We start from the raw sequence: 23,937 nt of genomic DNA on the forward strand, positions 1-23,937 counted from the left end.
TCTTTTCTTGCATGTGTCTCATAAAATGTTCATTAATTTTGTGACACCAAAGTCTGTAGCCAAAATCTCTGATGGAAAATCAGAGACATTTGATTGGTACATTGTAGTTTCGACTTAAAAAACATTCACAGTGACATTACAGGTGATGTTAAATTTAAAATGATTTATTGATGTCTGTTTGTTTTTTTTAACTTTGTTTAGTAAATCACACAAAAGGCTGATCCAGCCTTTTCTTTTTTGTCGCAACGCAACAACGACGCAACGCAACAACGCACCGCAACGATTCGCAAACGCAAGTTTTTTGTTTGTTTGGTTTGGGTTTGATTTTGAGTTTTTAGTTCTTAGTTTTGAAACCTCACACACACACATACACATACAAACAACTCCAGTGTGTTTTACCTGTCGGGTATTGAACCCACGTCTCCATGTTTGAAGGTCAGTGTCCTTCCACTGTTGACCATCTTCAGTAATGACTTTTTAAAACGATCTTTTTCAAACTTGACTTCAAACACTGAGAACACAGAAAAGAAAATGTTTTTTTCACAGACATTTTCAACAAAAATATTTCTCTCGTTGATAAAGTTTGGGAACAGATAATATGAGGCTGAGCTGAACATCATCACGTTCTTTATTGGCCAGATTTCTCCATAAACTCTCACTGCCCTGGTGGCTGAGTGGTTAATGCATCTGGTAAGTAGGTAGTCACTGAACAGCATGGTAATTTGTTCAAATCCTCAATTGAGTATTCTTTCAGATGATTTGCTTTTTCTACTAAATTGTAGTAAAAAAAAGAGTATTATATTTGTTGGTATTTTTAAAAAATACCAGCTATTGATAAAATAAACTGTTCTTTTGATTCTTATGGTTGTCAGCAATGTCCAGCCTTTGCCTGACTGGATGTTTTTCCTGATTGGCCGCCTCTCCGTCAAATCCTGTAGCAAGCAAGACAAAATATTGACCTTTCATTAGTATCTTTACATGTAATAATAATGTAATAATTAATCATATATTTTTGTGGTTCAAAAAATTTTTGTGAAACTTGTTCCAGAAAAATTCATTTTCATTTCCTCATAGTGGTTTGATTGTACTTTTATCAATTCACATGTCATAAAGGGTTAAACCGTTTCCCACTGAATCTCTGACCAGGGGGATGTTGTTGTATGACATCAATGTTTGTTTTTATAAAAGTCTTTGCTCTAGGAACAGAACACACTAAGAATTTATATCACCTCATTGTCACAGGACTTCACCCAGTCCAAAGTCTGGTCATGTGCTCATCCTGGTATACGGGTGAGTTTATGTAACACTGTCTGGGTTAACTATTACACAGCTCTGGGCATTTTTTTACAGATTTCAAAATTATATTATTGATCCCAGAAAAATCTATTTTTGACTTTGACTATGTTTTCACTTCAATCGAATGTTGTCATCTCTCATTTTTGCTTTTTGTAATGTCATAACAGCAACAATATACTTTATGAACGCTATATGTTGTAAAATACTATCAAAATACTGTCACATTTTTTAACTGCTTAATGTGCTTTAACCACAGGCATCGACCAACAGGCATCGAGTTAGAGTGAACAGTTAATCTATTCACAACCCCATTCACACCCATTGACAATTTAGAGTGAACAGTTAAACTAATCTGGATGTTTTTGGACTGTGGAAAAAACAAACAATAATCACAAGGGATTGAATTGCCTACCTTCAGGCTGTAAGGCAAAAGCACCTGCCACTTCACCACTGGGTTGTCTTTGGGACACCATTCTCAGTGCTCATGCTCTTTTTTTCTAAAAAAAAACAAACAAAAAACAATTACAAAATAGTTTTTCATATATGTTCTTTGAAAACAACTGAAGACTTCAGGAGACACAGGTTCTACATGTTCTGTGTGGGGAAAAGGAAAATAATTATATCTTGATTCAAATTTTAATTAGTCACAATAACAACGCAAAAACAATACTTATTTATCAAGAAGTGTTTTATTTTATGTTTTTTTTTTTTTTAATTAAAGCCCAATACAGATTTGAAGCAAAACACTGGGGAATACTGTTGAATCTCATTCCAATCATGATGTTTGGGACAAAAAAGAATACCAAAAAAAAAAAACAACATTGTCTAAAATGATCATACTGACAGAATTGAGATAAGGGGGAAAAACTAATAGAGCATGATGCAAAAAAACTAAAAAAGAAAAAAAAAGATATATATACAGATATATATCAAGTAACAAAATTCATGCGAGCAGCTGTTGGGAGGTTAATTTCAGTGAAATGACAACTAAGTACAAGAAATGTCAGAAATGACACTAATCGTCTGTTAATGGCTTTAAAAGTATAGTCTAGGTTTTAAATGGTGGTTAGGTTTAATGTGCTACAAATTCATTTGGCCTGAATATTTTACACTCAGGGCCGTGTACAGAAGCTGTACAACAATCATCCACTACAGCTTTGTTTTCCATGCTAACTGGTCATTATCTCATACAGCAATTTTTTTAATTTTTTACTTCAGGCATTTTTCATTACCAGCCTGTTTCTGTGTGGACATTTACCAACAAATAGCAATTGTGCCGTAGAAGGCGATGTTCTAAATTACATTTACAAGAATTGTTACGCAAGGATACAGGAAGAGACTACCTCCACAGCTCTGCTGACCAGGCTTGTACCTCGTATACATCATTTATATTTATGTATACATTTTAATGGGAATTCCATAAACTGCGGGCATTCTGTTACTTGAATGTTCCAATTTGAATTTTGAATTTTTATTTAAACACACAATGCTTCATGGTGGCCACCAGTCTTCCTGGTTTTGACATACGTACCAATCACTTTATAATGAACTTGCACAAGTAAGAACAAAGGTAAAAAAAAAAAAAGATTCCACTGGCATGTGTTCTCTTTTTGAAAAGTGAAATATAGAGTATTATTTAGATGAGCTGATCCACCCATGTTAGCACAGTGATTTTCTGATACAGAAAAATACTTAGTGGACAATGTACATGATCTTTAATAACAATATCCATCAGTCTACTTTCATATATTCTCCTGTGGGAACATAGATATTTTATATCAAAATAAATCTATACTGGTTCCGTGTTTATGGATGACGAGGGTCCTGCAATCCCTTCGCCCTGTTCTGAGCACTCAAACTGTCTGCGTCCGTTTCTACGGAGGCTCAACTCCGTACCAAATGGAGCAAGAAAGTTGACGCTGCAAAAAGTTCTGCCTGAGAAGAATTAGTTTGAAGCAACAACTGAACAAAAGACTAATAAAATACTTACTCCATCTGTATAGCAGTTGTTAAAGTAAACCACGATAAAGAGTTTCTATTATCTTTTTAAAATGATAAGCAAGTTTGTTTCTTTTTTTCTTTTTCTTTTTTTACCATATATTGGCAATTTGACACAAAATATCCTCTGGGATATTTACACAGGAAAAAATCATTTTCACCAACAATAAAACAAGCTTATGTTGTGGCTTGCAACAGAATAAAAACATTTCTGAAGGAAGAAATAAAACTGAGAAAAAATTGCATAGCAGGTTAGAATAAACAAGTCAACAGGAACTGATCCTTTTTGGTACGGTGCACTCCGTTGCGTGACTTTACACATTTCCAGAGATGTGACATGAAATACTGAGTCCATTCATAGTGTTGAGCCACCCACAGTCATTATCAAGTTCACTACGAGGCTCAACAGTTTAAAGGCAGGACGCGTCCTCTCTGCTTAGTCCATATAAGTACATAGGAGTCTTTCAAAAAAAAAAAAAAAAAAAAAAAAAAAAAACTTTTTTTAAAAGTGCCATTTTGCTACATTTATCAGCTGATCCATGGTTTTGCTACTGAACATGTTAACACAAGTGAATGTGTTACACACCCCCACCCCCTCCCCCATGACATCACACAGTTTCCTGATTCTATGAGTTTTGGTCACATGGACAGTCACGCACACGCACAAACACACACACACTCTCTCTCTCTCTCTCTCTCTCTCTCGCTCAGCCACACTCACCTACATCATCACTTGTGCGAAAAACAAGGACACACACTTAAAATGACGCAGTAAAGGAAGAAAAAAAAAAGTCAAGTGGAAAAACAAAGGTGGCGGTGGCCGGTGTGTACAGTTTAATCTGTAGAGTTCGTCTGCTGCGAGTCAACATTCCGGCTGGTAAAGCTTTGAAAAAGAACAAGCACCGTTGGGGAAAAGGCCTCGTACGTCCTCCGCTGACGGGAGTTCAGCAGCTTCTGCTTGATTCTGTGCTCCCAAAAAAAGCAAATGAGAAAATCTACATTCAAACGCGCCTCGGGCTTGTCGTCAGGCGGAGTCGTTGAAATGTTTTCAGGCTTTTATTGCGTCTTTGACTCTGTTACAGTCTGAGATGGAGGCGTCAAGGCTGCACTTTCATCACAGGGTCAAAGGACGGTGCATGGGCAGCTCCCTTCTTCAGGCCTCTCTCTTCTTTTGTGTCCATGAGTTTACATCCGGGTCTTCACCGTCTCTGCTGGGCGTACACGGGATACGCTAGCGTCACATTCAGAGAGTCATTGTGCTGGACCAAAGATGTGTGCTGGTAGTGAAGTACGAGTTCTTTTAGGGAGCTGTACAGGTTGTAAGGCTCGGCAAAGCCATAACCTGAGGGAGTCTTGTTGATGACGCAGTGCTTCACCTCACCTTCCACACTGTGAGGGCAGAAAAGCACAATTAGTCTTTTTTCATCGCATTACTACAAAAGTAGAGAGAGGTTATTCGTAAGAACAGGCAGAAAATTCCTGTAAAAATAAACAAAGGAATCAGACTAAGTCTTCACGTTTCACACTCTTTGTAAATTTGCCTTTAGGTGCAAAGTCCTTGATGAGGTTTAAAAGACAACATCTAGTGACAAAGGCAAATGAAAACTGAAATTTTAAATGAAATTTTATGGATTTTGTGTTTCCATAACATCCATAGATATTTAAAATTTTACTATTTTTCTGACTGGAAAACAAGTCTTTTCTAGGTGTTCTAATTTGCGTTAGTGTTGAATATCTTCTCAACAATAACTCTTACTGATTCTTCAATCTATGTGTAAAAAGTGTTGAAAATAAAGACACAACATCAGCCTTTCGATACGTACACAACACTACAGGCGTAGCATCCCGCCTTGCTGCTGTCTCTAACCAGGAATGTTCCATCTCTCTTCCCCTGGAGGAGCGCCTCCGCCTGCAGTCGGTTAATGTTGCCCAGTTTCCAGGAGCGCTCTTCATGATGAGGCAGGTCTTCATCATCATCCACCATAGAATATTGACTGGCAACAAGAATAAAGTGGTCAGCAGCCAGGTTTGAAAAGGAGTTTCAGTTCAGTTAAATTCATAATCAAATTAAACTCACTCTTCTGTGTTCTCGTTTTTGATTCCAAGCCACTCGTTGAGTTTCTTCTGTCTCACTCCTTTTTGGGTCAACCACCTGCGTGAGAAAGAGCATGCGACGTTAACACCAGGGTTTTTCCTGGGTACGGTTTTCAAGACCAAGAGTGAAACACTCACATGAGATACTGGTCTCTGGTCTTGCGCAGCTGGATGAGGTCGGGCTTGATGCTGTTCATCCTCTTGTCGATCTCCCTGTAGTCAGCTGCCTGTTTCTTTAGGTCTTCTTCCAGGCGACGTTTGCTGTCTACAATTTCAATTATCCTTGATTTCAACTTTTCATAGTTTCCCATGATCCTTAAACACAAATCAGAGAGAAAAAAGTTTAAATATGGTTTTGTTAACTCTAACAGGAGGTTAAACAAACACTAGGAGACTGCTTTTACCTTTGGATCTCCTTGTCATTGCCCTCCCTCCTAAATTTCTCAATATACTCCTTGCTGTACCGCTCTTGTGTTTGACACTGCTCCTCAAAGATCTTTATGGTTTCGTTGAACGCCTCTATGGCTGTCCTCTTCATTTGGATTTCCTAGAAGAGCGGGGCATATTATGAGGGTGTGACAATCAAATGCCACATTAGATGGTAAGGTTGAAAGTGGCACTTACTTGTGAAGTTCTGGTGTATTCTTCATACAGTCGGTCGTACTCTTTGTTCTTTTCCTGGTATTGTTGGTGGTACTCACAGAGTTTTCTACCAACGGCTTCAATGTTGTCTTCTTTCACCACCTGATCCTGAGGAGAGATGAATCAACAGACTGTAGGAAAACCGCTTCAACATAAAGATAAACAAGATTTTACATGTGTTCGTATAGTTTTTGCTGACGTCCCACCTGCTGGTGTTTAGAGACAGGATACAGCAGTTTGACGTCCAACTTGGGGTTGTACTGAGCCAGTGACTCATTGCGATAGTGGTTGATGAGCTCGACAACGGAGCTAAAGGTCAGTGGATCTGAGAAGCCGTACTTCCCGTCTCGATGGAATATTTTAATGAGTTTGTTGTTACCTCCTTTCCTGTAGGTACAGAGTAATTCAGTTATTAAACTGCCTGCAGACGTTAACAGACAGACACAGATTGGAGCAGGAACTCACCTCAGAGTCAGGGTGTAATCTCCGTGCATTTTGGTGGAGGCATCACGCACCAAGAATGTACCATCCGCAGTGTCCCTCAGTTTCTCATTGACCTCCTCCCTTGATATGTCGCCCCAGTACCATTCGGCGTCTTGCAGAGCCATGTTATTATTCAAACCGTTGCTCATCACAGATGTGGGCTTGGGTGGCTTAGGAGGTAGAGCTGTGATGACAAGAAGAGAGAGCACATGATGTAAATGAACAAAGAAGTGGGAGAGATATGCTTGTGTCCACTCGCATTTATATCATAGCACTTCATCTTAAATCTTTGATTTTCTGTCTCAGGAGAAGAGGGCACAAAATACACTTCTGACAGCCACAAAGCAGTTCCCACCTTATTTATTGCAAAAGATTCAAACGCTGCAGAAGCTCTGAGTTTCACACAAGGCTCAGTCTTTCTCTCTCTCTCTCTCTCTGTTTGTCTGTCTCTCTCTTTCTCTCTCTCTCCCCCCGCACCCTCTCTCTCTCACTCTATGGCTCTGTCTCTCAGCCCCATTGATTCAATAGAACTGGAAAAATACCGCCCCTTTCCAGCTGAAAGAGTCTAATGCCTAAGCAGTGGGAGGAGAGATTGAGTGAGAGTCATTGCCTCAATTTCATTCAAAAAAAATGGGGGTCTATAAATTTTCTTAGCTGTCAAGGAGACAAAGCTTTTAACATCACCAGGAACAAAACAATGATGAAATGCAAAAATGATATTATAAAAAATGATTATATCCATTTAAGATTTTTAGTAGTATCCGCAGAATAAAAAATGATCTAATAGATTTTGTACCACTGTTTTTTTCCATCAGGTGTTCAGTTTAAAAGGTTTGACCAACCACAACCACCTCTCTCTACTACAGCTTGAAGGCAGCACAAAGACTCAAGACTGGATAGGCATGTGTGCCCTGAATGGAGATAGACTGGTTCTATAAAGCATTTCAAGTCTGCAGTGACTGCTGACCAGCTGACAGATTCACAGTACAGCCAGCAGTGGCAGAACTAAGGTAGCAGGCTATTTTTAACCCACAAATCTGCACTGACTTTGTTCACTGCCTCTGCATTAACACCAGTGCTGCAGCAGCACAGCTTCTGAAGGCTGCAAGCAACTGTTCATTTGCCACACAGTGACCATCTGTGACACAGCATAAAAGAAAAAGCTTTATCATATGCATCCAACAAATGAAGCCAAAGACAAAACCAGCAATACAGCCACATGTATATTTATAACGCACTTGACTGCCTCATTTCACCTCAGAAAATCCTGACTTATAAATATAAAACCAAGGCAAGTGATCAGACCACTATTGTCATGTATGTGCATGACAAAGGCACATATTTTTTAAAATATATAATGGATGGCAAACGTCTCTTTAAAGAGGCAACATTTTTGTTACCAGACCACCTAAACAGCAATTTCCAAAACCAATAAGAGCAGCCTGCTCAGTAACGTGTTACATCACTTACCATAGCCAATCACATCGGGGGTCTGTCACCAACCACTCCTGCATCTTTCATTTCCTGAGATAGGTGAGGTCATTCCGAAAGCCTTTTATATTTACTTCCCTCCTTCTGCACTTTACAGCACTGCAGCTAAACTAAAACAAATCCATCCGTCTCCATCTTAAAAATGAGTGTGTAGCATCTCCTCACTGGCAGTGGGGGGAGAGGACCTGTTCCATGCCTGTTCTCTCTGATCCTCCCAATCTCTCACTCTCTCTGAGCCTGATCACTCTCCTGCAGGCTGCTCGGCTCCTCCCCTGCATTTCGTGCAGCGGTTTAGTCCGTCCCACTGCTGGCACTCAGACAAAGCCAGCTCTGCTGCAGCAGCACGTACGCAGCTAAATTATAATGCCTGGCCTGGTCAGCGGGACTCAGAGCTCCAAAATACGCCTGTAATCCCACAGCATGACACTCAGTATGACACGGATAACTGCCTGAAATTAAATCAGACTTAGTACTTGGTAAAGTGTAATGATTTATAAGGAACATGTTCCACGTGTGTGTGTGTGTGTGTGTGTGTGTGTGTACATATATACACACACATACATATATACATATATACACATACATACACATACATATATATATATACACACACATATATATACAAGGACTTTATTCAGCAAAAAGAAAATTGTTTCCTTCAAAAATATTTTATGCTTTCTTACAGTTTGAAAAATACTGAATGTATGCCATCTAGCAACAGAAGATCTAAAGTCTAAAAAAAGAAAAGCAATTTTTAGAGCAATTTAACATCTATTTAACTTGGAGTTATATAGATGTAGAGTATATTCATCCACTTGTGAAAATTTCAGTTTAACAGTTTGATTACACTTCTGTGAAAACTGACACAAAGAGGCAGTTTAAATACAAACAGCTCACAGCACCAGACTTACGCTGCATGTTGTGCATTTTTTCTTGAAGTGACAGCTTCTTCCTTATAGCTTCTGTTTTATTCCCCAAAGTTAAGTTACATCCAGAGACATTACATTCAAGCCCTCCAGCAAAGCTCCATTTCATAGTTTAGGCCACAGTGAAGGTAGATGTCACTTGTGTTTTAGATCGTAGGCAGCTACAGTTTTGCGAGCTTCTTAATAAAATCCAGGTAATCCACTCGGTGCAAATCAGGTGCAACACGCAAATCTCTAGATTTCTGACTGCTAGGTCCCTGCTACAAGTTTGGTAAAAGGTCAAGTCTCCTCCTCCTCCTCCTCCTCTCTCTCTCTCTCTCTCTCTCTCTCTCTGAGCTCTGTAAGGCTAAACCCTGCTCACATGGCGGAAGATAGTTAACGATTAACAGTAGTTGCTCTGGTGTCAGTTCTGTCTTCTCTGAAAGCAGCTACTCGTGCCGGTGTGTGTCTGCGTGTTTCTCTCCCTCTCTTTAGTCACTCCCCCTCTACCTCGGTCTGTTTGTAAAGGAGGAGGCTGGGGTGATTCAGACTTATGATTAACTTGCAAAGTTTGAAATATTTGCTGAGCTGGGCACTTTGAGGCAGGGAGGACATGTGTAGATCTAGACAGAGTGAGGACTAGAGGTGGGGAGGTGAGGGGGGGTTTCAGTCATAGAAACCAGAAGCAGCCCTCGGTTAACAAGAAGAGCTCTGTGGAGTAGGCTGACTCTCCAGCCAACCAGATCTAAGTGGGCCTTTTGTTGGTCACTTAAAATAGGCACGCAGTAACTGGGAGGAGACATGCACACACCCCGACCTGCACACACACATGGCTGAGCACACATGGGTCATTCACAGAAACATATGTACAGAATGTACATATGTGTTTTCGAAGAAGTCTATTCTCTCCGCCTCTCACTTGCTCCACTTTCCTCTCCTTAAAATACTGACTTCTGTAGGACATTGGTGACTAGGCTTGAAATACCTAAGGCAAGTCCTGAGTTCTACGCACCAATGTCAGAGCCAGCGTGCGTATAGAATTTAAGGGTTTTGGTCTATACCCAACTGCCCATTCATTGTATGCTTCATGCATCCTTCTGTCGCACTGCCAAAATGCTCCTGCAGGTGCAAATTACTGACAGCTGAGCGTGGGCCCTGCACAGGAACATTATAAATAGCACTAACAGGTAATAAAATGTTTAAACGGCCAGTCTCCTCTGGCCAAGCCAATGATAGTGCTTTTAACTAGTACTGTAAAAACATGACTGTGCCGTGTAGCTCACATCATCAGATAAACACCATCTACTCGGACCACCAATAAAACAGCCATGAAAATGGACTTTGTGCAGTTCTGCAATTGACATTAAGAGTCAGAATATAAAAGAGGATTTCTGCTGCATTAACCCCTGGACACATGAATGTATGCACTGCAGGCGCTGATTTATGTGCTGCAGACACTGCAACTGTGCACCAGAGAGATTAAGTGAATAGAACGGCAGGAAGGATAGAAGATGATACAGGCTAAACAATAACTATTATATTAATATTATCCAAGAAGCATTTTTATGAGGATTATATTGCTACAGAAATGTTGGCTTCAGGGAATAAATGTGATATTTGCTTGGAAACATTTTTTGTTTGAATTAAAAAGAAATACAAACAGAAAAAAGGAACCCATGTTAAAATACCTTTCTAAAGGTAAACAAGCAGAATGTTTTTACCATAAAATAAAAAATATGCCAGTACCTGGAGCAGCCTGAGTTTCATTCCATTCACTGGTCACCAGAAGCTCAATGATCTTGATGTGAGAATCCAGACTGGGTTCACAACTGAAGGGAGAAATGTCTTGTTAAATATAGTCCTGGTTTACTGTTTTGGCACTGACAAAGATTTAATGTTTGTGTTTCAACAAATCCTCCAACTTTTGACTATCTAAATACTGCTGAAACCCATTATGGGCCTGACAGATGTACATTGAATTCATATGCACGTGCACGCCTGTGTGTCTGCATGGGAGCATGTTTGGGCTTGTATGTCTTAGTGTTGTATGGCTGAGTCGACTTGCCTGTCTGTCTGCTGTCTGAAAGTCTATCTTTGACAGGCCCCAGTATGCAGCATTGGCATGCGGTTACTTTGACACCCACCTGGTGGTTTGCTGTCTGAAAAATATAGGACTGAAGATCTCGCCCAGGGCTCTTGCTGTAAGCAGGTTCTTGGAGCCATTTTCACAGACTCTAGCGAAATGTCTTAACAGACAGTGCAGCGTTAGCCAGTATTGGGGAGGCAGACTCGGGGTGCTGGAGATACGACGTAGCAGCTGGGCACATTCTTCACTATTTACCACTTCTGTTAATGTCAACAGGCAAAAGATCAGCAAGACATAATGTGAAAAACTGAAAATGTAACAAAGCCTTGATTAGAACTTAGGGGGAGAGTTCAAATGAAGAACAATGAGGTGATCGGAAAATTGTCTTGTGCAGTTTGGTTTGAAAAACCACAGAGAGATTGTGTGGTTGACAATGAGCGTAAGGTACACTCGCAGATGATTGGTTGCTCAGCGATGCTAGAGATAAACTTTCAGGCTTGTTTTAGTTCCTATCAACCACAAATATCCTGTTTCTGGCCATGTGACTGCAAGAGAATGCAGCAATGCAGTGTTGTGTGAGAGGTTTGTTTGCAAAATGAATGGCAAAAAAAACCTGTAGAAAGTACATTTACATCTACAGTCTTTCTTTCAACAAATGTAATTGCAAGCCTTACAGGTGTTAATTTGTGTTTTGGTGTTCAGAGTACTCAGTGTTCTAAGGCATCACTGAGGTACATGACATCCGTGGTTCACACTGCAGGCCAATCTTATCAACAAACAAAATCATAGTTTCATTTCTGACCTTCGTTCTCACCTTTGACCGTGAGGACCATCTGAGCATGTATTGCAGAGTGTATGATGGGCTGTGGAAGATCCTGTAGGTACCTGCGCAGACCATCACAAAGGACGGGAAGATCAAACTGATCCAGATCTGCTGTGGGAAGATCTGCAACACAGAGCAATCAGTGGCACTGCTTTAATACAGTGAATTAAAAAAGGTATAAATGCTACATTACGCAATCTCATCTTGTCTTCTAAAAATGGTGAAAGTCCAGCCTGTGCATAGATGTACTCTGCCCTTAAGCAGTTTTACAGCAAAGCTTTACTTTCACTAATCAGTGGGCTATAGGCTCATTTGAATGTTGCTACAGCATTTATGGTAGTGACTTGTAAAGTATTTGTCAGGTTGCCACACCAGTATTTAATTGGTGTTCTTTTGCTTTTGCATTGAAAATGTGTTCATACGGAAGGTAAAACACAGAGACGGATCCAGGCCATCTGAATTCCTGGTGTACATCACACTGTATGCACTGCATTTCACTATAAACTTAAATCACGTGCAACTTTCAGTCACAAAAGGTTGCCAACAAAAGGCAACTTACCACATTCAAAGAGTTGCCTGACTTCATATCCAGCACCAGCTGTAAATGTTCGATACAGAGTGGGGCTATCAAGACCTGCAAATTAACAGTGACATACTGTTAGTTAACATGTATTGTTATTGTAATCTTGATCACAGGCCCCTCAGTAAAGTAATATTGATTAAAGGAGTGTGTAAACTAATGCTTCATTTTGTTAAAAGTTACCTTTTTTCTCAATAGTTTCCAGCAGCTTGACCAACATTGGTGGAGCAGTGTCAGGAAGTGAAAACTGTTCAGTCAAGTCCAACAAACAACCTGAAAAAACAAAACATAAAAATGGTCAGTCAAGTTATTAGCACTTACCACACATTAGTGAAAAAAAAATCAATGAAAACAGTTATTTTTCAAACACTGCGTTTTAACCACTAATTGTACTGTTTTGTATGCAGAAGGTTTAAAAGGAGTAAACATTGCTCAGTTAAATGAAGAAATGCTTTTACAGCACAAAAATATCTTATATTTTAAGAAGTTAACTTTGAACTCTATCTATTCACATTTGATTAGTAGTTTATTATGGATAATCCAAAAGGGACCATTAAAAGAAGATTCCACTTGTTTCATCTTGTCCAGAGACTGGTGGCAACACAGACAATAGATGGTTTTATTTTTACACAATTTGCAAATAAAAGCAATAATCAAATTTGACATAACGACTAATTCACTGCAGGTGAAGTCCATTTGAACATTTCAGTAACTGCAGATCTGGATGTTTGTAAAATTGAATGCGACTGATGAACAAACAACTTTTGATTTGGTGCATGATTTATGAACTTATACAAGCTGAGGGGAATTTGAAAGGAAAGCAGGCACAAGATCAGAGCAAAGTCTTCACATGTAAAAAAGGTGAATTATTTACAAAAGACTGATTTTTGTTTTTAAAATGAGATGTTAGTGCTGTGAAACCAAACTGTACTGAGGAACCAACCCGAGCAAATACTGTGTGATATGAGGTAAGCCAGGTCTCAGTTTTTTCTCCTAATTTGTTCCTTCAGAACTTTGTACCCAGGTGTGGACATGAAAGGATACTATGGTTGGCAAAGGTTTTTATTTGGATTTGCAAAGACTCATTTTGAAAGGGCGTTTGACTCAAGCACTCGACTGTTTAACTTTATGTCTGCAGGTTGAAAATGTTCAAAAAGTATGAATGGAAGTCTTTCTAGGAACTATGTTTGTCTTTCTTTTTACCTTAAAAATGATCACACGTCCAAACTTTCAAGTGTAGTTCAAAGTTATGCATGCGCGTTAGTCATTAGTAGAGATTTACACAGTCCTACCAAAAAGTGTTCACTCATGCAAATAATGAAGCACTTCATCCAAATCCACATCCTCTTTGACCTGCACAAAACACAGGCTGGCTTATTGCGTGTGAAGGAACTGGATTACTAAAGTCCTTCTAACCACAGAAAACACAAAAAACTCCATGTAGGACAACTAGTCATCTGGAAGACATTATTGGAACTGAAACACAGGAGGGGGTTTTCTCAGAAGCAGTGAAGTCTGAGATGGAACACCAAAGTTTCCCTAAATAGAGATTGAGACATGCAGTGCTGCCATCGCACACCTTGGAAGTGTAACCTTTCTCCCAGACAAGATATCTAACACAGCTGCCATTTTACAGCCAACCTTTTTCTGAGAAACTCAAATCACAACCCACAGCTAAAATTAACTTCCCAAACCACCCGACTCTACGCAGTTCATCGATGCAATTGACTCAAAGCAAAATCTTATTGACGTATAGCTTTGTCTAAGTTGACAATTAAACAAAAATAAAACAATACAATGAATGGGTTTTAACACATCTGCTTACAACCTCTGAACAAAAAGAATTGATGTTGTGACACAGTGTACACTGGAGATAGAGTTGCTTCTTGGTACTGTCAACGATTGGATAGTGGTGGTGCCAATGTCTTTGTATCATGTAGCAAACAAAACATGACAGAAATGTTTCAAGCTATCGCCGATGACTTCCAAGATGCCTTGGCCTAAAATCAAAGACCCCCTGGCTCTCACTGGCCTTGTCTTGCAGCCATGGAAACACAAGTGAACAGAAATTACTAAATTTAGCAAAAAGGTAGCTTTTTTTAAGCCTATTGTCAAGCAAAAGGTCAAGGCTGATTCAAGAATTTACAACTAGTTAATTTTATAAATATTTTGCTATAAATTATTCTTATATTCAAACTTAAATAAGGAACCTACTGTGTTTTCTGGACTGTATTGTCTATGTGTGTAGCACAGTACTGTCACAAGTGAGGCAACGTTCACCACTAGTTGTTGCTTACTGTGGATGAGAGTGGAGGGGGAGGGCTTGTGCATAAAGAAAGGGAGGTGGAGCCAAAATGCTGTGTGTAAAGACACAAGGAAAGGAAGAGGAGAATAAGTGCAAACTTGTGGCACATGCACAATATTGCCATTTTAACCCAAAATAAATTATTTCAATATTATACCATGTTATGCTGTATCTCCTGTAGAAATATATCAACATAAAAATATCAAGATATAAGAGGTTAGTATATATCGGATATAATTAAAAGCAAACGAAAACATGTCTAATTGTGAATGTAGTATTGATGGATTCATGTTGCTGCACTGCATCTGAAGCATATGATATGTTTAGGTACTTTTAGACATATCATCAGATTGTTCTCATTTTCTACATGAGCTGGTTTCTGAAGCAATTTAGAAGAGGAAAGTACAGACAGGGGCCTCTTGGACATGTCTCTACAAGCTTGTATGTTTGGCAGACATTTCACATGATGTCCCAGAAAGCCAGTCAACCACACGTCTAGGAAGTCAAAGCAGCTGCCACTGGTGTGCTGTTGTGGGGGAACAATCTCCCCAGCTCAAATGGTATGTCTAAACTGCAGACTGTGGGCAGGACAGCGCTGGGGCACTGTGGACAAACTAAAGATAGCACTCACTTAGGGTAAATTTAGAGGACCCACTCAAGTAACCAACATTTGTACAATTTCTTCTTTCCTAAAAAAGGTCTTGCAATGGTATGCCATCAAAAGTACTAGTATATAATCAAAACTATACAAGTGAGGATTATCCTATCATCACAAGCATGGCACGTTTTCATAGAACAAAAAGTACAAATTTTAATAAAGTTTAGAAATCCATCCATCCATCCATCCATCCATCCATAACCGCTTATCCGGGGCCGGGTCGCGGGGGCAACAGTCTGAGCAGGGACACCCAGACTTCCCTCTCCCTCGACACTTCCTCCAGCTCTTCTGGGGGGACCCCAAGGCGTTCCCAGGCCAGCCGAGCGACGTAGTCGCTCCAGCGTGTCCTAGGTCTTCCCCTAGGTCTCTTCCCAGAGGGACGGCACCCGAGCACCTCCCGAGGGAGGCGTCCGGGGGGCATGCGATGTAAATGCCCAAGCCACCTCAGCTGACTCCTCTCGATGTGGAGGAGCAGCGGCTCTACTTCGAGCTCCTCCCGCGTGACAGAGCTCCTCACCCTATCTCTAAGGGAGCGCTCTGCCACCCTGCGGAGGAAGCTCATTTCAGCCGCTTGAATCCTTGATCTCGTTCTTTCGGTCATGACCCACAACTTTAGAAATCCACAGTTGTGAATTATTTATAAGATGTGTAAATGTTTCATTGGTGTAATTTCTTATTAAAAAAGACAGACATATTAAGTAACAAACCACCTCACAGGTGTACAATAACAAAAGTATTATGGGACTCTTCTATCAACACACATTTTATATGGTTTTTAGTTGAAGCCAGAAAGGAAAAAGGGAAGGCAATGTCTCCTCCTGTTGGATGCACGATGTAGTGCAGAAGCTAAAGTGACAGCCAATGAGGAGACTGTTGCTACACGTTGACAATTAACCCTATCTTAGCTGCAGACCACCACTGATGCAACCTGCATGAAAATCACACCTCTGTCTTGTTACTGGCAGCAGCCATCATGAAAGGCCATGACTGCAGGGAGAGGTGGTTTGTGCTGAATGTGCATGGAACCATTCACAAACCACATAAGTCAATACCAGTGTGATATATTATCATGTGTGACAGCTATTTTAAAATATTGCACACCAGTATTTGTAGTCAAATTAAGGTAGTATTTTCTCATTGACACACTTTTGGGGATGTGGCAGTATAATGGAAATGTATTTAATTCATAGAACATATTGTTTTGGGCTCAAGTTTCACTAAATTATAATGCTACTTGCAAATGCAGCTCAACTTAAACAGCTAAGTCATTTAAAAGAAAATTTGATACACTTTGAGTAATAGCATTTTAAAGAAAAAAATAAAATTAATTGAAGTAAAACACAAGTAAATGTAACAGAGAATGAGCTGTAACAGTAATATGTAAAGATATGTAAGTCAGAACGTTTTCAAGTTGTGTGAATGGGATTAGAGTTTTATACTGAAGGGTTTTGCTGTAACTTCTCTTTCAGCCTCACTGTGTACTGCTCTGCAGTTCCAAGTACTTGCACCATAAAAGATACAGAATAGTGAAGAAACTGATTCCATTGCAACACAACTGACTGGCATTGTGACAGATATAAGATGAATAAGTAGCAGTTGAAATATCGCTTAAGCGTTTAGAATGAAAAAAATCTTCTATCATGCTTAAACTGTTATGTAATGCCACACCTCAGCAATTCACACAGTACACACATACCTACACATATGCACACCTACACAAGCTTGCCCTCCTCCCCCAAAATACACTGCCTATTTGAAATACTGACTGAGTTCTCCTTGACTTTTCACTCCTTGATTTTTTTCATCAAAAACACCTTTGTCTTACTGAAGCTCTTTGTCACATTTCTTGTTTTGCTTAATCCTTTAACTAACATATACATTATAAATATAAAAACCAAGCAAAAGTACACAAATGCACACAAATGGGTCTGTCCCTACAGTATTTGCATTTCTTACTGTCACTGAGCAACATTACAGAATCGAGCTTAAGCTGTGTTGACCGTGAAAGCGAGTTAAATGCAATGGATGGTTAGGCTGCCAACAACACACACAGAATAGCCGTCATGGCTACCAAGTAAGCTCATGTGGTTAAAAGCATTTCTTTTCTTTTTTGTTGTCTGGACCAGTCTGCACTCTCATTATCACCTCTGTCTGAGTTTAGAACCCATGACTATGTCTATGTTTGAATCCACTTTACACAGCCTGATTGTTTTAAATGGTGGAACCTAGATGGATCAATAGGTTCTATAGCGTAGGCAAGGTAGTGGTGAAGGTAGCGCAAAAATCCACGCGAGTCAGGCAATAAAAATACAACTTCTGACCACTATGACTAATGCAATGTAAGTGTTGGAAGGACAACAGAACACTTTCTGAAATGCTGTGAGTCTCCAGTTACAAGTTTAATTGAAGACATTTACCTCAAATCCATGAGGCTGCATGAGGTCAGGAGTTAGGATTCTCAACATTGGAAGAGTTGGGTCAAATTTAAGTCGCTTATACAAATAAATTGTCAGTCTTGTGATCTGCAGGGTCTAATCATGACATTTATTTTATTTTGGAACAGTAAAGGAAGCAGAAAAAATATATAGTAATTTCATTTTGTATGGTTTCGCAAGAGCAGAAATAGTCTTTTCAGTGTTGACATATCCGCACTGGAAAATGCCGACGCAGCGACAACCACAGAAGAGCTAATATGATAAATCTTTTGTCATGAAGAATAAATATGTATTGGAAAAACAAACAGTCCAATATTCACCTTGAGTCTAATGTGAACAAAATGTGGAATCACTCTTTTACATTTTACCTAATTCAAATACAAAAGAATACCAAAAACTAATAGAATCTTGGTGAAACCACCAAAACATCTGTGACATTACTTCACTTAGGTCACAGCAATGGTGAAGTCAGAAAGAACATTTGGAACGAAATAGGACGTGAATTAAATGCAAGTCTAAAAGGAGAAGCAGAAGTAGAACACTGAAACTGAAGTACCTTTTTACCTAAAGTGGGTGCCGGTAGGTGGGCTATAGTCACCAACTGCATGTATAAACGTACAGTATATCACAACAGAAATACAACCCATGGGTTGTCAGACAACTTCAGCTTAAGGAGAGGTGAAAAATCAACAGCACTGACATTGTGTTGACTACAGCAGATGTCAGCCCGAGTGCTGAAGAGGCCCAGAGAAGGAGAGCTATGTTATCTCAATCTCCAGCTATGCAGCATATTCTGCAACTGGCTCTTTTGCACAGCCTCATCTTTTTTATCCAGAAAGCCCTCACCAAAGTAATTTTATACACAGGCATTAACTGTCAGCTACCACCTACTTATATGTGGTACATAATAGAATCTAACTAAGAAAACACAACACGTTTTGATAAACCAATGCACTTTTAAAATGTCCCAGGGGTATTTGGACCAGAAAGCTTCTGAAGTTTCACAGATTTTTCAGATGTTTACATGCAGTGTCTAATAGCAGTAATGTACAGCAGCACCAGCTTCACAAAAGCACATAGAGAAGCTTCCGTGTTGCAGTAGTAGGTTGTATAGCATCAAATATTTCTTTCAACAAGCCTGAGCATGCAGGCTGAACCCTGTGAGAGCATGCAGAGTAACAACCAGTTATTCACTTTTTTTTATCTCTAACATTTGGAAGAATGTTCACGCAGACTGGCTGTTAGAAGATAAAGGGCAATTATAGCCAACAATGAAAACATTAACTGTTTAGAGCAGGCATGGCCAACCTGTGGCTCGGGAGCCACATGCGGCTCTTTGCCCGTTTTCATGCGGCCCTTACATTCATGTCGATTTTATGTGTGTGGGTTTTTTTTTTTACGTTATGTGAATCTCATGCTATTTTATGTTTGTGGGGTTTTTTTACGTTATGTGAATCTCATGCTGATGGGCATTGATGCAAATTACTTAGGATAAACCCAATTCGCACAGATAACAGATGTGTACAGGACATTTTAAAAGAGAGGCAGAGTTGTATTTTATTTTTATAAAGGGATGGGGAAGTTCATGTGTGCCCATGTGTATTATATGGCTCTTTGCAGTAACACGGTAAAAATTGTGGCTCTTAGCCTCTTGACTGGTTGGCCACCCCGGTTTAGCGCCTTTACCACTGCATTTAAACAAACTTACTGCCATTGATCCTAACTACTGTAAAACAGGAAAATCACACAACTGTTCTTAACTGCATTTATAACATTTACCTTGACTTTTTCAATCTAAATTAAGATTAAATATTGGTGGAGTTCAAAAGTTGCTTTTGAAGATTAAGTTATATGCATTTGTTTTGTCAAGACATGATATGCATTTCAAAGTTTTGTTAGTGGGCTTAAACACATGTATATTCTCTCAACTAAAAGGCCCAGAAAAGGAGTACTACTTTATGGTAAATAAAAAAAAGCCGGGAAGCTGGAATGGAGAGCCCGGCTCTCTCCTCTTTCTCTCTTACCCTGTCCACATCTGCTGCACTCATGTAAACCCCTGTGGCTCAGAGAGGAGAGGCCCCTCTCCAAGCCTCCATTCTCCACCTCTTTTCTCCCTGCCAGAGCTGACTGTAGGAACTATCAAAACATTAAAAAGAGAAGGAAGAGGAGGAGGAGCAGGAGGAAAAAGAAAAAAAGCTGAAGAGTAGGAGGAAGGGAGTGAGATCCATCAGTGGTGTGCAATAAATCACAAACACTCTGGGAGCAGCAACAGCCCTGCCTCCATCACAGAGCCCCAAGCCCCTCTTCAAAGCCCCACAGTGCATGTAGGGCCCTAGTCCCTCCACACCATTCCTACTTCAGCCCCTCTGCCAAGCCCCCAGCTTCGCTCCAGTTCTGATCCTTTTGCACACTTTGCTGTACATCAACACTTTGGCTAGCACTGGGCCTCCCTTTCCCTTTACCCACAACCTCAGGGCCCCTTCACATCCCCCTCTGACTCTCATAGCCCAAGAGGACACAGAGACTTTTCTTCTCCTGGTGCTACATTCACCCTCGCTACAGGCTGATCGCTGCCACTCATCCACGACACAGCCATCTTACACATGCCCCCTTCATACAGCTCCTCGCTCACCCTGCAAACCACAGTGAAGAATTTCACAGCTGTACCACAAAAGGCAAAAACTAGAAACCCTACTCCAGTTGCTCTTTAGGTGAGCAAAAAAAAGCTTTAGACACGCATTTGTAAGCCACATTGCTACAAGAAGTACTGGTTCAAATTTCAGTTTATACCTTTGACCTGAAACACAAATAAAAAAACACATACTCCTTATATTATTTACTGCAATATATTCTAAAGTGTGTTTTAACAGCAGCACACCAAAGTTATCTCAAAACTCTGCTGCTCTTTAAAGCAGAACTAGGTTGTTCAAAATTACAATAAAAAGTAAAACATTTTGGTAGCAAAGGCAGTTTTTACAATGCATGAATGCGTATTTCTTTTAAAATTTGATAGCTTGGCAAGGCTATCTTAGCCTTTCAGAGTAAATATCCATACAAAATCATCTACCCAAGCCATTTGAAGGTAACTGGTAACTAAAAGATAAGGCTGTGCAAAGAAGCACAGGTGACATGCACTGGTATCGTATGGCTGACATGAGATGCTCCAGTGTATAATCGGGTGGACTCTTGCCAGAACCACTGTCCTCTGGGACCAAGTTTGGTTCACATTCAAACACTGACTAAATCAGATTTTATGTATAATAAATCAGGCCAGTCTGTCACAAAAAACAAATAGGCACCTTTAAATAATATTACATGTCCACCATTTACAATTTTTGACCAACAGTGTTAATTAGGGTATAGATGTGGCAGATTAATGAAAAAAAACCTCATAGGACGGCTAATTTGGAATGTGGGTGAAAAAAAGACTTGAATATAAAAATAGTACATTCGAAATACCGAGGGTTTGTCAATTGCTGGTGTCTCTATGCATTTAAATTGTGACGAAAGACTGCTTAGTTTATTTCTGGAAAATGTAGCCTAAAGTCAGTGAAACCAGAGTTGAACAATGAGGTAAATGTGACTAAAACAACACACTACTTGTATTACATTGATCGACAAAGTTGTGTAGATAACGATGCCACTGTTGATCTAAAAAAAATGGTATACAACAGCAGTTGGTATTTTTAAAATTAAATTACTAAGGTAGGTTAGAAATCTTTAGATGTGAAGTAGTGTGAACTTAACTGTTCTAAAACTATATTAAAAGTTGTACTTTCTCTATGACCAAAAACATTTCTCATTTTAAATACATTTATATTATAGAGTCTGTGGATGGGTATTACACTCACCTTGTTCAGAGTCAGAGTCCTCTGCTTTGTAGGAACCTGGTGCAACAGGTAAGGGTCTGATGGGCCTTGGCTTGGGTGTGGGAGGAGATATCCACTTCTTTCCTATGTACTCAACATACGTCCCAGGGAAGTCCCCCTTTTCCTGAGTGGTTTCATTAAGGCCTGGCAGCCAGCCAATCTCCTCTGACCTCTGCTCCTGTCCCTCTGTGTAACCAAGAGCCATCAGAGCACCTTTGCTCACCAATAGAATGTCTCCCACATGCAGATCAATGTCCTCCTCCCTCTCCTTCTTGTAGTCATACAGCGCTCTATACTGATATCCTTCAGCACTCATTTTGATAACTATGTAGGGAGTATTTCTTTTATAGTTGAGCGTCTAGCAGCAGTTTCTTTTCTTTTTTATTACTCCTCTCTTATTCTGCTTCTAGTCCAGATATTATGTCCAACAAAGTTGTTCTTTAACAGCAAAGTAGGGACAATATCTAGCTTGTCTTCATTCTTTCACAGTTCTCATTTCTTCTGAATGATTTACAGTTCTCTTGGCGTGTTGCCTCACAGTATGTACCCATCAGTAAATGGCCTGCAGCTGGGATCTTGAGAATGCAATCCAGACCTGTAAGATGAGAGTGGAGGCCATTTGTAACACGTTGCATAAGTCAACTACACTATATAGTCAATATATACACAGTCACATGCAAAGCACATACGCTATCCATCTCCTGGACATTCAAACATGCAGCAATATTGCATGATGAACATTAAAAAGGAAAAGCTACTTCACTCTGATTGTTGCTACTGACATTACATTAAAATTCAACGCTGCTTTTTTAATTGTTCAAAACCAGTAAAAAGTAACCCCATGTAAACGTTTGTGGGAAAAAAGTCAATTTACATTAAAATATGTTGGTATGTACTTTGCATACATTTTGGTTTCCTAGCAAAAATCAATGGGATGTCGGAACACTCGTAACCATTTTACGTACTTTTCATGCTTCGACGTTTGCCTTTCGGGATATACTTACTGTATATGGAAGACAACTTTAGCATTATCCATAGCTGCTTCCATCAAAGTGAGTTCCATCAAGCAAAACAAACTAATTTCGTCACATGTTAGCCAAAAGACCTTTATGTGAAAATTCCACTTCTTGTGTATTATGTGCATGGCCATACGTATTTTGCTTTACAGTTTTTGAAAGTCCAGTGCAACAGCAGAGCTGTATGAAGAAAGATGTCGAGGCAGTAAAAGGGTTAAGCTAAGTTAGCATAAGTTGGCTAACGTCAACGCAAACGGTTAATTATCAGTGTGCCTCCGTCAACTATGTTAACAATTTAACGTAAATATCAATAAAGCAAGAAGGACATGTTGAGAAGCAGACACACTGTTAGCCATGGTTCAGGGAATAAATATACAAGTAAACTGACATACTATTACAAGATAATGCAGAAATACGACCCAGCAAGTAAAACAAATTCTCAACAAGGAGACGAGAGAACCGCAATGAACAACTTTTTAAAGATGTTCCCCTTGTTATATTTGTGACCCAAAGATAATTATCCACATACCGAGTTTGCACCAAATCCACAAGCAAATCCCGTGGATACTTCTCGTCCCAAGATGTACGCTTCCACTTGACCAAACTTCACAGTTCACGTGCACTATCGATTAAAATGTGAACATAACTACATCCTTTGTCAGCATGACAAGAATTAAACATCCTCCAGCCGGGTTTAAATCCGGTTAAACGAGTAATACAAACTGTAACAAAACCGACATAACGGCACAGCGTCCCAGTCCCAAAGACACACTCCGCTCACGTAGCCTCTACAGGCAGCCAGTGGGCCGAGACAAAGAGCGTTCGTTCATTGGACCGAGTAACTCTCAATCATACTCGTAACATATCTGAGCCAATCGCCTGTTTTCCAACGACGGACTCCCTCTTACATGAACATTCGCACGCAACAAGAAGTACCTTTGGAAGTTACATAACTTGTGCACACAGCCAAAATATAAACTTAATCTTCCTCCTTGTTTTCATTATCGAACATACATATCATAAAAAATAAATAGATTCTTAATGTAAAAAGGCACACACATTCGTTCATTCTCTAATTTCACACCCACTAAAAGTGTATACTAAAGCCTGTTCTTGTACTGCTGAGATGGCAGATTAGCAGTATGTACCCTTGTTTTTGTTTAATTATTACACCTTATTTTCCCTGAGTGAAAGGTCCCAAAATTGTAAGCGTTACCATCAGAGGCACATGACTGTGAATGTGGGTGGCCTAATTA

General features: G+C 39.7%; 1 protein-coding gene across 4 annotated transcripts; it reads right to left on the bottom strand.

Moving 5' to 3' along the window:
* Window positions 1-1,966: 1,966 nt before the first annotated feature.
* On the bottom strand, window positions 1,967-23,461 carry pik3r1 (phosphoinositide-3-kinase, regulatory subunit 1 (alpha)). 4 transcript variants are annotated; one of them, XM_008325729.3, is made up of 15 exons: window positions 23,211-23,461; window positions 21,648-22,260; window positions 12,582-12,671; window positions 12,378-12,452; window positions 11,810-11,941; window positions 11,054-11,255; window positions 10,656-10,738; window positions 6,496-6,697; window positions 6,237-6,417; window positions 6,013-6,138; window positions 5,793-5,935; window positions 5,527-5,703; window positions 5,372-5,446; window positions 5,118-5,288; window positions 1,967-4,683 (listed from the first exon to the last, which is right to left on the bottom strand). In XM_008325729.3, exons 2-15 carry the CDS (start codon window positions 21,979-21,981, stop codon window positions 4,494-4,496), a joined length of 2,181 nt encoding a protein of 726 aa, XP_008323951.1. In that variant the 5' UTR covers window positions 21,982-22,260; window positions 23,211-23,461; the 3' UTR covers window positions 1,967-4,493. The 4 variants fall into 4 exon arrangements, with proteins under 4 accessions (XP_008323951.1, XP_016894353.1, XP_008323952.1 ...); XM_017038864.2 differs by lacking the exon at window positions 23,211-23,461 and adding an exon at window positions 22,670-23,199; XM_008325730.3 differs by lacking the exons at window positions 10,656-10,738; window positions 11,054-11,255; window positions 11,810-11,941; ... (2 more) ...; window positions 21,648-22,260; window positions 23,211-23,461 and adding an exon at window positions 8,916-10,608.
* Window positions 23,462-23,937: the final 476 nt, after the last annotated feature.

This window comes from Cynoglossus semilaevis, chromosome 14 (genome assembly GCF_000523025.1).
Source record: "Cynoglossus semilaevis isolate Cse_v1.0 chromosome 14, Cse_v1.0, whole genome shotgun sequence".
Taxonomy (NCBI): Eukaryota; Metazoa; Chordata; class Actinopteri; order Pleuronectiformes; family Cynoglossidae; genus Cynoglossus; species Cynoglossus semilaevis.

Excerpts from the sequence above, each read along its gene's own strand:
- pik3r1 (XM_008325729.3), bottom strand. The coding sequence starts at position 21,981 with ATGAGTGCTGAAGGATATCAGTATAGAGCGCTGTATGACTACAAGAAG. Across the intron at positions 12,453-12,581 it reads GGAAACTATTGAGAAAAAAG|GTCTTGATAGCCCCACTCTG; the intron begins GTAACTTTTAAC and ends GTTAATTTGCAG. Across the intron at positions 5,447-5,526 it reads ACCAGAGACCAGTATCTCAT|GTGGTTGACCCAAAAAGGAG; the intron begins GTGAGTGTTTCA and ends TTTCTCACGCAG.